The following is a 16080-nucleotide window of genomic DNA, read 5'->3' as shown; positions in this document are numbered from 1 at the left end:
TAAAAATCAAAATTATATCTCATTACATATTGTATAATGTCGACAAGGCTTCTCCTAGGCTACACCACCTGTAAAATCAAAATTATATCTCATTACATATTGTATAATGTCAACAAGGCTTTTCCTAGGCTACACCACCTGTAAAATCAAAATCATATCTCATTACATATTGTATAATGTCAACAAGGCTTCTCCTAGGCTACACCACCTCTAAAATCAAAATTATATCTCATTACATATTGTATAATGTCAACAAGGCTTCTCCTAGGCTACACCACCTGTAAAATCAAAATTATATCTCATTACATATTGTATAATGTCAACAAGGCTTCTCCTAGGCTACACCACCTGTAAAATCAAAATTATATATCATCACATATTGTATAATGTCAACAAGGCTTCTCCTAGGCTACACCACCTGTAAAAATCAAAATTATATCTCATTACATATTGTATAATGTCAACAAGGCTTCTCCTAGGCTACACCACCTGTAAAATCAAAATTATATCTCATTACATATTGTATAATGTCAACAAGGCTTCTCCTAGGCTACACCACCTGTAAAATCAAAATTATATCTCATTACATATTGTATAATGTCAACAAGGCTTCTCCTAGGCTACACCACCTGTAAAATCAAACTTATATCTCATTACATATTGTATAATGTCAACAAGGCTTCTCCTAGGCTACACCACCTGTAAAATCAAAATTATTTCTCATTACATATTGTATAATGTCAACAAGGCTTCTCCTAGGCTACACCACCTGTAAAATCAAAATTATATCTCATTACATATTGTATAATGTCAACAAGGCTTCTCCTAGGCTACTACACCTGTAAAATCAAAATTATATCTCATTACATATTGTATAATGTCAACAAGGCTTCTCCTAGGCTACACCACATGTAAAATCAAAATTATATCTCATTACATATTGTATAATGTCAACAAGGCTTCTCCTAGGCTACACCACCTGTAAAATCAAAATTATATCTCATTACATATTGTATAATGTCAACAAGGCTTCTCCTAGGCTACACCACCTGTAAAAATCAAAATTATATCTCATTACATATTGTATAATGTCAACAAGGCTTCTCCTAGGCTACACCACCAGTAAAATCAAAATTATATATCATTACATATTGTTTAATGTCAACAAGGCTTCTCCTAGGCTACACCACCTGTAAAAATCAAAATTATATCTCATTACATATTGTATAATGTCAACAAGGCTTCTCCTAGGCTACACCACCTGTAAAAATCAAAATTATATCTCATTACATATTGTATAATGTCAACAAGGCTTCTCCTAGGCTACACCACCTCTAAAATCAAAATTATATCTCATTACATATTGTATAATGTCAACAAGGCTTCTCCTAGGCTACACCACCTGTAAAATCAAAATTATATCTCATTACATATTGTATAATGTCAACAAGGCTTCTCCTAGGCTACACCACCTGAAAAATCAAAATTATATCTCATTACATATTGTATAATGTCAACAAGGCTTCTCCTAGGCTACACCACCTGTAAAAATCAAAATTATATCTCATTACATATTGTTTAATGTCAACAAGGCTTCTCCTAGGCTACACCACCTGTAAAAATCAAAATTATATCTCATTACATATTGTTTAATGTCAACAAGGCTTCTCCTAGGCTACACAACCTGTAAAATCAAAATTATATATCATTACATATTGTATAATGTCAACAAGGCTTCTCCTAGGCTACACCACCTGTAAAAATCAAAATTATATCTCATTACATATTGTATAATGTCAACAAGGCTTCTCCTAGGCTACACCACCTGTAAAATCAAAATTATATCTCATTACATATTGTATAATGTCAACAAGGCTTCTCCTAGGCTACACCACCTGTAAAACCAAAATTATATCTCATTACATATTGTATAATGTCAACAAGGCTTCTCCTAGGCTACACCACCTGTAAAATCAAAATTATATCTCATTACATATGAGCTGCGTTGAATAGAAATTGACCTTATGCAAGTGCACATATACATGTACATGTATACAACTTTGATTGGTTTTGGAACATTCAAATACGATATAAAAGATGAATTTTGGTCTGTTTAGTAGGGTTCTTATATCAACTCAATTTCGAAACAGTTACAGACTTTGCAAAAAGATTTTTTTCAACCCTAAATAAGTTAACAGATGCATTGATAATGGCAGATAAGGTCGCTTTCTATCCAAAGCAGCTCATATTGTAACTGATAGTAGAAGCATTAAAATTCACATATAGGAAAAAACAAGAATATGTGTTCTTAGGACACCTTGCCTCACCAACAAAAAATAAGCGGACTATACTGTATGAATTTTCTCATTATACTCCGATATCGAATGTTTATTATGAATGAGTTACAACGTTTGACCCGGGGTCAATCAGAGTTAACGACATCATTGAACAATCGGTTCTTACTGTGATGTAATAACATATGTATTGTGACATAGGAAATTTACAGGAAAGTGCATGAATTCGAAAGTCTACTATTGAAGGCTGTATGGAACCTATAATTGCTGATATCTTTATCATTTGACCTCTGGTGGATGGTTGTCTCATTGGCAAATAAACCACATCTCATTAATTTTATATTAAAGTTGACCACAATATCAACTAACTTAAACCAAAACTTTAACCTGATACGTTGTTTTTCCAAGTTAGTAAATGCAAAGTTTTACCATAGCATTAGGATAGAATGTCTTGTACATCTACATATTCTAATTTTTACACTGTTTTTTTTAATCACTTTGTAGGGCTTCTACTTTCAATTAATTTATATTCGTCTTGTAATATGAGTTTTAAAACTTACGTATATAATTGTATAGGGACTGGTAATTTGACCATTTGTAACATTTTGGGCTTTGATAGTTGTCTTCTTTCTTCAGCCAGCTTTAAACACTCATTGACAAACTAAAAATAGTATTTGATATACAATGTCATACATTAAAATATCATTTTAATAAACACAAAAGGGGAAAATTTAGCCAAATACTAATCTTAAAGAAGGACTGAAATATGCATTACTATGATAAAAAAAAAGGACAAACACATACAACTGATATCTATCTCATTTGATACACTAACTTCATTGATAGTGGTAACACGCAAAATGCTGATACAGGAAATCTTTAAATAGGAAACATGTATTGTCTTAATAGGTAGACAGAAACTGCCAAATCACAGAAAGCTGATAATAGTTTTTTTAGTGTTGAAATAACAAGAAATAACAACGGAAACAGAAATAGTAATTGAAATTTATTTAAGAAATAATTCTTTCTTTACTCAATTTATCATGGTTAGGTATTATACTTGTGAAAAAAAATAATCTAAACTGAGCATTAGGAAAACCTACAAGAAGCATTTCCAGAGAGGGGGTAAAATTTAAACCTTAAGTTACCCCAAATTCACAGTTTTATTGATAAGTTGCATTTGGGGGAGCGGCTTTACATGTATTTTTCAGTATGAACACAAGAGCTATTTGGGCAAGTAGTCCATAGCCCTATTTATACAGCAGGTTGCCCCTCCCCCCAAATTAACAGTAATACTGGACTTACCTCTTCTTTATCTTCAGCATCAATCTCTATGTTATCTATAGCAGGGTCACTGAAAAAATGTAGAAGGAGTAATTCTATAGAATAAAGTGATATTTTAACATAGGATGGTCATTAACAATAAGCTTAAACTCACACCATACAAAGAGCTGAACAAGGCCTATACATATAGCTTAGTGCAAAATGTGGCATAAACAATGACAGAAACCTATCCAAAATCAAAAACCCTAAAAATGATAATGAAACAATTGTTTACTATTTACATGTAAAAGAGGACAAAGCCCTCATTACAGCAGAAATCTATATAAAAGATAAACACTAGTAATCATGCTTTTTTCTTAAATATTTTCACATATGTGCAATTTTCTAGAGCATTGGAGGATTTTACAGGATTTTTGTAAAACATAATAAAGGAGAATACAATTTCCTGAAGATTTGTAGACATAGTATGATGCCTATAAAAAAATAAAACTTATACCATTTCCTTGCCAACTTTTTCAGTTATCAATATAGAGAAATCTTATTTTGACAGTACTATTGTTATTCCTATAACGTTCTTTTATTTTCTGTCAGTATATTAAAACGTGTGCATTTCGCACCTCTACTTTCATAAGATTGTTCGAACTTAAATCGCAAACATTACACACAACATGCTCTTGTTATAACTAATGCAGTTTTATGTAACATAGACAAATTATCTACCTTATTTTCAGGTATAAATTATTAGATTAAGATTATTTTTACAAAAAAATACTATAATACAAAATAAATGTTAATAGCTGAAATTGAAGTAGGTATTCCTTTGTTTACATTGATAATGACTTCATTCATAAATTGTACAATTGCATGACTAACATCCAGGAAATTGCAATATTTTCATTGACGTTTTCATCAAAAATTGTGTGACAAATTCATATTAAGTAATGTATTTCCACTAACATGTATAGCTGATTATTTTTCAAATGATGTTTGCATTACACCATGCAAAATTTAATAAATAAAATTCAAATTATCTCTTTGTTAATTTAATGCTACTGCAAATTCAGAAATTATTGCAAGGTTTTTATCAATGCGAATAATGCGACTTAGTGTGTATCACAATAATCAGAACTCGCATTCTTATATCTGATATATATATCTGTCTACAGATTTTCTTGAAATCGCAATAATTAATCTCGCATTTTTGTCCATTCTTCAAAAATAGCAAAAACTAACGCACAGAATAACTTCTGAATTTACAGTATTCTAAATAGCAACTTATTCAGAATTGTCCTCTGTCAAAGGTAACACCTGCCTCATATTAAATGTACCAAAGGAGACTTAACATTAAATGCTAAACACAAGAACTTACCAATCTTTGAACATATTTATTGTAGTTTCTCTAAGTGATGGATCCTCTTTGAAGATTTGACTTCTGAGAACAAGACCTTTAGTATACCCATGGTCTTTCACAAGGGCTTTTGATATGTAGAAAAGACAGTCTGTAAAGTTAAAACATAATTCACCAAATAGTGTTAAGGCACTAAGGTCCATATAGCAGTTTTATGTATAAACTATAAAGGAGCTAGTGTTTGAGTAAGATTTAATGTGGATTCATTTATTTTTGTGGATACCAACTTATTGAAGAACAATCATGTTTTTCATGATTATCTAATTTTGTGGTGTTGTCAAAGTTTGCCTATAAGCCTATAGAAAACTTGTACTTCGTTGAACATTTAAATTCTTGGTTTAACTATACCTAAAAATTCTAGAAAATTGGTATCCCAAGAATGATAATGATTCCACAGTATACATAGTGAACTGTGATTAAGTATTTTTGTCTGTGAGAGTGCATTGTTGACAGTACAGTAGTATATTCCATAGATGTGTACAGGTTATTTGCATTGTTGGGTTGCTGTATAATTAACATAAACTCAACCTCTACTCTTATTAATATCCTACAAAAGTAAATACTTCAAAGAATTACATAAGTAAAGCACCTTTTAACCTTCTACAATTGATTTTTTTTTATCAATTAAACACCTTTCATTTCACTAAGCTTAAATGTTTTTATATCTAGTCTTTAAGTACAAACTTACACCAGTAATCATTCATAGCATACAGTAAAGTGATTACATTATCAAGACATGGCCAGTGGTTAGCGTTACAGTGTAGACCCTGAAATATATATATAATGGCTAAAAACATGTCATATAAATAATAAATAATGTTATTGCTATTACTGTTGATTTTAATTATTTTTTGTGGGATATCAATTTTCATGGATTTCGTGGGTATAGGTAAACCACAAAATGAAATATTCAACAAACTGCATATTTTCTAAAGTTTGTATGCAGACTTTGGCAAAGCCATAAAGACCAGTATCAATGGAAAACACAATTTTTTCTTAATCCATGAAAATTGGTGCCCACAAAAATAATAAAATTCACAGTATCACTTTTTTTAAATTTCTGTATGATGCATGGTATTTTTAGTAATCTTTCAGAATTTGATTCATATAGATGTGGTCTATTACTGCATAGACAAACAAGAACAAAATTATCCCATCAATTAATAACCACAATAAAACAGATTCTGGTTGTATGTTTACAGCCAATAAATACACATTTGATAAGCAAGGTGTGGTTGCCTCCCTTGTTACTTAGATACCTTTCTTACCAATATCCAGTTTTAGAAATCATGTTTTTGTGATGGAATTATGACATACTTTTGTATATAGATTCTATGCAGATATTCCCTAGAAGTATTTTGGAACTGACACATACAATAACAGCTATAAAACAAAACATTTTTACCTGAAATGGCTTTGGAAAAAAAAATCGTTTTCTACAGTGATTGTAAATAATGGTGGAAAAAGATGACTAGTGGATTCCTGATCTTTATATTTGTTAAATCAAACAGAAAAAGAACATGCAGATCAATCTAATGCATTGTTTAACATTCATTAATACCATGGCCAATGAGTATGAGACATATAATTACCATTTCAAATCCCATTCTAGCTAAAGGAAAGTTGTATATCTGTTTAGCTATAGTTCCTATCTTATACCAAACTGTTACTTCTGTAGTGTCTATTTTCACAGCCTGTAATACATCAATGTTGACATTCAAATCTATTCCATTTTCTTTTTAAGCATTTCACTGATTGAACACAAAATTGTATCCTTCAGATTTTGAAACTACAATTATAATTTCAAATTAAAAAACAATTTCACTTCTCTCATTAAATAATATGAGATTGCAGAAAGCAGATTAAGTTCAGATTGCAGATTAGGGTCAAATTTTGTCAATCTTTACCAGATATGTTTTCAGAATTTGTTTGTGAGGTTCAATGCTTGCTGAATTTTTCCTTTTATTCTCATGACTCCAAATGAGCTAAAACTGTAAATAACTTCTGAACATCAATAATGCAAAAAAAAATAACACATAAGTCTTGCCTCCTGATACATTCGCAGCAGGCAAGACATATTAATATATAAGCTTAATATTTACATAGATAAACATTTTGTATTTAAGAAAAGGTAGGCGTTTTGCTTTTTTGTTGTTGTTGATCATATCCATCTGATAATCTTTCTTAGTTTTTTCTTTATATTTCAACAATACCTCAATGTATGACAGAATAGCAGCTTTATAATCTTTTCTGTGAAGAGCCATGTTAGCAATGTTTTTATGTATGGAATACAACAGCTGTAAAGCAGGATGTGATGATCCTTCAATGTCATCTCTAACCAGTTCTAATGCCTACAAAATATAAATGACGAGTTAATCTGAATCTTAGACTTATATCATTAAAACATGCTTCATAAACTGGATTAAACAGATTTTTTCTAGACGTTATTGATGTGTAAACTGGGGCGATTAACTCACAAACTGAATATAAGAAGTTCTGTAGTGGTTTTGTTTCAATATTTCAATTTTCTTAGAATTCCAGGATCCCATGCATGTGTATAGTGCAAGAATAGGTTATGGAAGAAGTTTCTGCTACATCGTCTATCGAAGTGTGAACCAAGGGAAAAATTTCTAACGGACAATTCCAATTTAAGTATTTGAAGATATGCAAATCATATAAGAATTACTGCCCCATCAACACAATCAACACATGCAAATAAAGCATGAATATGTATGATGACATATTTTAATCACAGATTGGTTCAAAATTACTTGCAAGATCATTAACTAAATCATACAGTATTTCAGTGTTGGTTTAATTTTAATTGTTGTTATTATTAACAAGAAATCAGAAAATTTAACTAAATCATATGTCTGTATCTTTCATCCTAACTACCTGTGAATGGAAAAATTAATATTTTACAGTTAATATATTTAAAAAGAAATTTGAATTCTACCTAAATGACCTAGTAATTTTGTAAATGAGTGTGAATGATTTTACCTCAGTTATAAATGGATGTTGTAATAGTTCTCTAAAAGCTTCTTCTGTCTGTTCATTATTTCCTTGTCTCTGTAAACTTAAGGCTCTGTTGTACAGCATAAAAGCTTCAGATTCCTACAAACACATATCACATTGTATCAATAAATTGTTGAGAATGAGGAAGAAAAACACTTTGAACACAAACACTTTGAACACAGCAAATTCTTTATGCTCCACTTTGATGTACACATATTTAGCATAAAAATACTTCTGCACAAAAACTGCAAAGCAGACCAACCTAACATCTAAGAATAGTGGTTTTTTTTAATTCTATTTCTTTGAATTGAAATCTAGAAAACCTTTCTCCCTTATACTAACAGAAAATGCAATGAAGCAAGCTGAATGAAAAGTGATTAAAAGCTCTTAATCTGATTATAGCTGCAAAAGTAATTAGATAGAAGAGCTGAATAATCCACATTGTGCCGTAAGTTTTAGTCTGGCTCATTTTAGCTGTTCTTTATCTGATATCAATTGCTCAATGACTGAATAAAATCACTGTATAGTTTTCTAAGATATAAGGTGATCTTTTCAGCTATTAGTAATAACAACTACGTTTTCGACTATTTTTAAATTTTTATAAAAATTAGGAGCAGTAATATGATTGACAATGAAACAACTATATACCAGCAACCAAAGAATAAGGATGTTAACAATTTCAGGTCACCATACAGCCTTCAACAATGAGCAAAACCCATACTGTATAGTAAGCTTTAAAAGACCCTGGCTTGTGAAAATGTGAAACAATTCAAAAGAGAAAAGGAACAGCCTTATTTATGATCTATATCTCAATCAAGGAGGGGAAACCTGACATTGACCTTATTGTCATGGTTTATTAATCAATGTTAAGATTCATGATTAGGTAATTTTGTCAATTATTATGAGTCATAGAACTTTATTCTATATTTATTTATGTTCAATCCTTTCATCATGTTTATGTTGCCTATCCTGTGAGTCAAGTTTGATACATGCAAAGACCTTGATCTCATAGACAATCAGCAAATTATTCATTCAAAATCAATTATGTAGGTGAGATACTTCAGCATGTCAATTCTTGTTCTATTAATTATATCCCATGCCTTCATATAGGACCTCAAAACTGAACCATTTTATTATTTACTTGACCTCTAGCCTAAAAATTCAAAGTTATACCTCAGCTTCTTTTGTAGCGGCTCTTTCTTGAGCATCTTGGCTGTCTTCTTCACTAGAACTGTAATTTAAGGCAGCAAATCTAATCTGAAAACAGAACAGAAGTCAATTCTATGAACCATAAAAATATTGACCTGTACCATATTTGAAATGAACACATTCTTTTGGGTGCTATCACACACAATAAAGAAGAAGTTCAAATAGCACTGAAGCACAGTAGATATAACAGAATAATATTACAATAATATCAATGGCTAAATACATTCCTGAATTTTAGCTTAATTGTATCTATGGATTAAAAAAAAAGAAAGAAATATGTACTTTCTGCTGTAAAAAATAATGCCTTAGTCAAAAAAAATTTCATAAGATTTTAATAAGAAATTAGAACGCTGTGTTATCTGATTTTAACTTGTGAGTAAGATATCTCTATTTGAAAGTAAAAGCCTTTAATTCTAATCTCAAAACGATATATGATATTGTATAATACACATAACTTAATAATACTTATAGATTATCGTTGGTTATCTCAACGACATTGATTTTATCGCTTGAGCCGGTACGGCGAAAGTGAGAAAAGCAATCGAGTTGAGATGACCAATGATAATCTGTTTATCGCTATTTTACCTATGAAGACGTTGTTAATTTCCTTGACAACGGCACGTGTTCCCTTAGTTTCTAGCGATAATTTTCATATCACTCGACTCCGCTGAGAAAGGAAATTATCAGTCAGCAAGATCAATGAAAAAATTCGTAAAATAGCGATAAATTCATTATATTGGAAATGGGGATAGGAAGAAAAGTTTCATCTATATTCAAGGCATAAAGAATCCTCAAACAGTCTATCTCTTTGGCTCATTCTTCATGTAAGAGATCATGAAAATAAAGAAATTGTAATATAAAGTAAGTTCACATTGGTCAGAAACTTGGAAAAAGTCAGTAGAGAATCTCCTTCCCGGTCTGGCACTAAGAGAATAGAATATACAAGATAACAGATAACTGTGGAGAATCTCCTATCTAATCAAACAGTTAGGGAAAAGTCTGTAGAAAATTACAGACAATCTTCTTTCCATCAAATACTTGTGGAAAAATGAGGAGATAATCTCCTATCTAGTCAAACAGTTAGGGAAAAAGCAGCAGAAAATTACAAACAATCTTCTTTCCATCAAATACTTGGGAAAAAATTAGGAGATAATCTCCTATCTAGTCAAGCATTTAGGGAAAAGTCTGCGGAGAACCTCATTGTATTCTCAATTCAGGTTAATCACTTACAGAAATGTCAACAGGAATTGTGAAAAGTCCCCTAATAAAAAATTTGAGGAAAAGTGGGCAGAGAATTGCAAATATTTCCGATTAAGTCCAACACTTAGAGACAGGTGAACTAACAATTGTAAAGAATCTCAGAGCTAGTCCAACATGTTCCAGCGGCTCTTTTCACAAAAAATCTTAAGAGTAAATATACTCGTAAGTAATACACATTTCAGTATAACTTACGATCGATTTTAATCGTAAGATTTTTTGTGAAAAGAGTCGCTGAAGTTCAAAAGTCTGCAGAACTCCCATCTAATCAAATACATAAGGAAAATCAGCAGAGAATTTTGAAGAATCTTCTACCTAGTTAAACACTTGGGAAAAATCAGCGGAGAAATCTCTATAAAGTCAAACTCTTATGAAAAAGTCAGAATAGAATTGAGAATCTTCTATCCAGTCAAACTCTTCTTTGAAAGTTAGTGGAGAATCTCACACCTCAGTAGAAATTAAAAAGGGGAAAGGTCAGTTAAAAAACCCCAGTCCAATCATATTTTTGTGGGTGGGGAATTGCAGAAAATCTCTCAGCCAGCCATATACCTTTGTTAAGGAAATTAACACAGACTTGTGGAAAAGTCATATTCAGTAAAATGTTAAGGAAAGGGAAGGCATAAAATGTCATATTCAGTAAAATGTTAAGGAAAGGGAATTAAGATATAAAATGTCATATTCAGTAAAATGTTAAGGAAAGGGAATTAAGACATAAAATGTCATATTCAGTAAAATGGAAACGATACTTACAAATGCCAATAAATTTGCATACCTAATATCATTGACTTAACATTAGCAGTTCATCTTAAACTGATCTTATCACAAACTAATACATGTAAACTAAGCAAAAGTTTCAAAGTCACTAGGCCATGACTGAGGGGATGGGGCCAAATATTCTCCATTGAAATGAGATGTGCTAATGCTTATACAACTGAATACCATTTAACATTGGCCTACCACTTATGGTTCCCCTTGAACTGACCTAGTCATAAACTAATACATGTAAAATAAGCAAAAGTTCCAAAGTCAATAGACCATGACTGAGGGGGCAGGGCCAAATAATCTCCATGGAAATGAGATGTGACAATGCTAATACAACTGTATACCAAATATGATTGACCTACAACTTGTGGTTCACCACAAACTTGACCTAATCACAAACTTAATACATTGTTGACGCAGCCGCCCCCACCGGAAACAGCATACCTATGTCTCGCTTTTTGACTCCGTCAAGCGAGACAAAAACCATAGTTTAGATTGCGCTTTACCAATTTATGAATGATCTACATTAATTCTTCCTCTACTATTTGATATTCTTAAATCTAAAAAATGTTAAATTACCATTCTCCTTTCTTCTTCTATGACATCACAGTATGCAACTTATCACTTTATTTATACCTGCTTCCCATCAGCAACCCTCTAAGCATGCTAAGTGCTACCTGTAAATACATGTATATAATGTTGCTTGTAGTTGTAAAGTAATATGTCTCTTGTAAAAAATTCTTAAATTTGATGGTATTTTTAACCCTACCCTCATTGTAATGCCATGTATTGATCTAAAACATTGAAAAATAATATAGTCAAACCCAGGTTTTTTCATGGTCTTGAGCATTAAGCATGGTCTTCGGATATGCTATAATGCACTAACTGTATATGATAAAATTGTTTATTTTTTATCTCTACCAATGTTTGGATAATTTGTAATACTTGCTAACCTCTCACAAATACCGCAGATTTCAGGCAATTAAATTTTATGAGACTTCAAGAAACCTGTTAGAAGAGTTGGTTAGGTTTTTTTTAGTCCACAATATTCAACCAATATCTGTGGCTACCTTAATGCTACCTGTGTTGTTTTAATAAATTTTAAATACAGTTGCCACCTATTAATACATGTTAGTTTAGTATAAATGAGAAAAATCATTTTAGATTACACGAGCAACCATCCAGTATCAAGAGAGACACCTACAGAATACAGACAGTCATGGGGTAATACTTATACAAGTGTATTTTATTTACTGGTACAGGTAAATTATTTTCTATGGTATAGTTATATCCCTTAGACATTCAGAAGTTTTTATTTATACAAAGTCATTTACAAGCCACCGGGGGCAATTTTTAAAGACCTTGTGCAGTTACTTAACAGCTTTGCATTATTGATTTCTTTGTTTAAATAGTGAGATGAAAAGTTGAACTCTAATTTAAAATTGTTAGCAAATTAATCAGAGAAAAATTATTTCAGGCATATTTTATACCTCCCAAAACTTGAGAATTTTAGGCGTTGTAAAATAAAATTACTTATACAAGTAAATTTTTTGAGAAGATTTACATGATTAAGAGGAGATTAATCAAACCTTGAAAAGAAAATATAAATCTTACAAATTTACTTATACAACAGGGGTGTGGAAATATTTGTTGTGACCACTTGTCCCTGGATAAGTGAAATAGTAAATTTTACTTATCCAGAAGAAAAGTTACTTGCCCTGATTTCTTATTGAATTTTAGAATGAAGAAGATGTATTTTACTGTAAACGTGTATGTTTATAAAACAGTTTTGAAACACAATAAAAATGGTATTCTTGGTCTTTGTATGTTAGAATGATATCTAAAAAAGATAAGTAGAATATACACCAATGAGATAGATAAGAACACCAATAAGATAGATAAGAAAACAACCAAAAATAAATGTGGAATGTGTCCATGGGGCACAGATGACGCCCCCGCTTGCATATCATATAAAGTTATAAAGGGACATAACTGAAGAATGGTAAAAGTGACGCTACACAAATTTGAACTTGATCTGAGTTTTGTGGCAATAAGCATTGTGTATAAGTTTCATAAAATTTGGCTGAGGCAAACTTAAGTTAGAGAACAGAAACAAAAAATTCAGCAATTTTTCCATTTGTAAAGGGACATAACTGAAGAACGGTAAAAGTGACGCTACCCAAATTTGAACTTGATCTGAGTTTTGTAGTAATAAGTATTGTGTATAAGTTTCATAAAATTTGGCTGAGGTAAACTTAAGTTAGAGAACAGAAACGAAAAATTCAGCAATTTTTCAATTTGTAAAGGGGCATAACTCTAGAACGGTTAAAGTGACGCCACCAAAATTCAAATTTGATCTGTGTTTTGTGGTTATAAGCATTGTGTATAAGTTTCATAACATTTGATTGAGGCAAACTAAAATTAGAGAATGTAATGAAATAATGAAAGTGTTAAAGCCATTTTAAATGGTCTTATTTCTATTTTTATTGTAAATTCTTAATAAACAGTGATTTACAATGATTTATTTGTACAAAAGATGTTTCGTCCCTGGCAAGGGAACTAATCAGGTGGCTTTTACACTGACTAGAGCATTGGAATCATTACATTTTGCACTGGTTTTGTTGTTGTCTTATAGTGTATAGAAGTTCCAAATGGGCTCTTCAGGTTTCAGTTAGGTGCTTTAGGTCAAGGTGGTTGTACTTTGTGTAAGTAAAAATTGATTAGGTAAAGGTAAAATTTATTTTACATTATATATTTTTTGGTTTAAACCATAAATTACAGAAGCCTTAAGACATGTAAGAGTAAGGTCCATCACACTTTCCATTTCATGCATGAAGATGATTTTTGTTTCACAGTTAATAAGACAGGAAATATTTTATTGTTTACAAAATGTAGGTGAGTCTTCAAATATCCAATTTAATACTTTCAACCCATTTTTTGTCATCATTTATTGGGGGGCTGTTAATTTTTCACACCTAGCAATGCCAGGTTATGGGTAATAAGACACCTGTAACTTCATTTACCTGTAGTTTTATTTACCTGTAAAAATTATGCATTTTAAAAAAAAAATTATCTTGAAAAATATTGTAGTAATTTTAATTTGTCAATTTTTATTAATCTAAAATATGGATTTGAAAGGACTAAATTAGTAGGTATAAGTGTTGAAAATGAATAAAACATATCAAATTCATTCATTTATTTATTTCAGCTGAAACATGCTAAAAGATAAATGTTTAAATATATCTTACTTTGTATCAAGTTTTAACTACAACATGTACAATAAATAGTAAAAACCACCAAGAAAATTTCAATCGATCAGTATTTGCCAGTATTGACCACTTGAGGAGTATTGTCTGGGGCGGTAAATACCGCTGGTAAATACCAGGGGCGGTATTTACCACCCAACCTTAAGCAGAATATAATGAAACGGGTCAGCATACTTATTTTTTGTTGTTTGAAAATCGATCTATTTCTTGATCATTGATGTTGTTTTACTTATACATGATTTGATGTTTTTTATTCTTTGATGAATAAATTTTGAGGATGTTCTATATGATTATATAAATTTACATTGTCAAGCAACATCTTTTTTACTTGTCCACAGGCAACAATGACACAAAAAATTGTTTGTCAGGTCGGTCAAAGTACAAGTTGGTCAACAATAGTTTTTGATGCAACTTAAGGTTCATGTACGTGGATCCTTTGGCTAAAATTGGTGCATTTTCACCTCAAAATTTACTCTGAGTACAGTCGAACCTGAGTATCTGAAATTTTTTTAAGGCATAGCTAGATAGATAAAACTCAAATACATTTTCTCTTTTAGAAAATTAGAAACTTAACTGGATTTTACAGTGCACTTTTTTTCATTCCTCCAGAAGGTGCCAAAATAAACAAAGTTGGGAAAGAGGTTTGAGAACTTCCCCACAGGTAATAATTGAAGTGAAATGTATTGATTGCCTTGGACAGTAGAGGGACAATAGATACCTGACAACAATTGGTGATTTAAACTGTGTAGCTGAGTGGACCATATCAAGTGAAACTCAACTGTTTGTTAATTTTATCATCTTCTGCAGGGACAAAAAAAAAGTGCACAGCAAAATCCAGTTATGTTTTAAATTTTCTTAAACATAAAATGCATTTGAATTTTATTTATCTAGGGCATGCTATGCCTTAAAACTTTTCCAGATGCACATGTTAGTCTCTGCTCAGAGTAAATTTTGAGGTGAAAACTCAGCCATTTTAGCCAAAGGTTCCACATGAACCTCAAGTCTCCTGGTCCATCTTCCCTTTGACCATGCTAATGTCCGTCTTTCATCTGATTGCGCCGTAAGCATCTTCTCCCTTTTAAGAGCCATATGTATTACGCAAAAACCGATTCTTATACTGAACATACAGCTACACAGCAATAGAAATCCGTCTGTGTCACAGACATTTTATCAAAATACAGCCCATTTTTCTCTTATTCCAAAACAAGAGAAGTGGTTCTGTCTTTCAATGAATAAGGTATCAATGGTAAGTACTAGTAACATATCGTGGAACTATTTTGTTCATAAGATTAATTACACCTTCTAATTAAAACAGTGTTGTTAAATACACATCATACCATTTCTTCTAAATATCAACAAAATGAAAATTCGCGCGCATTCAAAGCAAAGAAAGCTCATGAGTAGTTCCGAATATTTTGAAAAATGGGTCGGTTCGCCCTAAAAGACTGTTCGGTCTATTTAACTTTCGCCCAATTTCTCGTCCCCTCCTGGGATCGTCCACCATGGGAAAAGTCTGATGATAACTTTATTCATTATCCTTAATATTGTTTTTTTTTATAAATTATTTTTGAAATAACAATATTCT

General features: G+C 31.3%; 1 protein-coding gene across 1 annotated transcript in view; it reads right to left on the bottom strand.

Moving 5' to 3' along the window:
- LOC127706805 (calcineurin-binding protein cabin-1-like) overlaps positions 1 to 15870 on the bottom strand; it is a 63180-nt gene extending 47310 nt beyond the window's left edge. Inside the window, exons 1-10 of the mRNA XM_052211491.1 lie at positions 15833 to 15870; positions 11809 to 11906; positions 9175 to 9258; positions 7987 to 8100; positions 7200 to 7337; positions 6579 to 6680; positions 5675 to 5753; positions 4948 to 5077; positions 3600 to 3648; positions 2855 to 2955 (exon numbers count right to left, since the gene is read on the bottom strand). Of these exons, the coding sequence (XP_052067451.1) occupies positions 2855 to 2955; positions 3600 to 3648; positions 4948 to 5077; positions 5675 to 5753; positions 6579 to 6680; positions 7200 to 7337; positions 7987 to 8100; positions 9175 to 9258; positions 11809 to 11811 (800 nt within the window). The 5' untranslated portion in view covers positions 11812 to 11906; positions 15833 to 15870. The remainder of the gene's footprint in view (positions 1 to 2854; positions 2956 to 3599; positions 3649 to 4947; positions 5078 to 5674; positions 5754 to 6578; positions 6681 to 7199; positions 7338 to 7986; positions 8101 to 9174; positions 9259 to 11808; positions 11907 to 15832) is intronic.
- Positions 15871 to 16080: the final 210 nt, after the last annotated feature.

Source organism: Mytilus californianus, unplaced genomic scaffold, assembly GCF_021869535.1.
Source record: "Mytilus californianus isolate M0D057914Y unplaced genomic scaffold, xbMytCali1.0.p SCAF_6, whole genome shotgun sequence".
NCBI classification, from domain to species: Eukaryota; Metazoa; Mollusca; class Bivalvia; order Mytilida; family Mytilidae; genus Mytilus; species Mytilus californianus.
The sequence above is the reverse complement of the archived record's forward strand: the minus strand, read 5'-3'. Positions and strand labels throughout refer to the sequence as shown.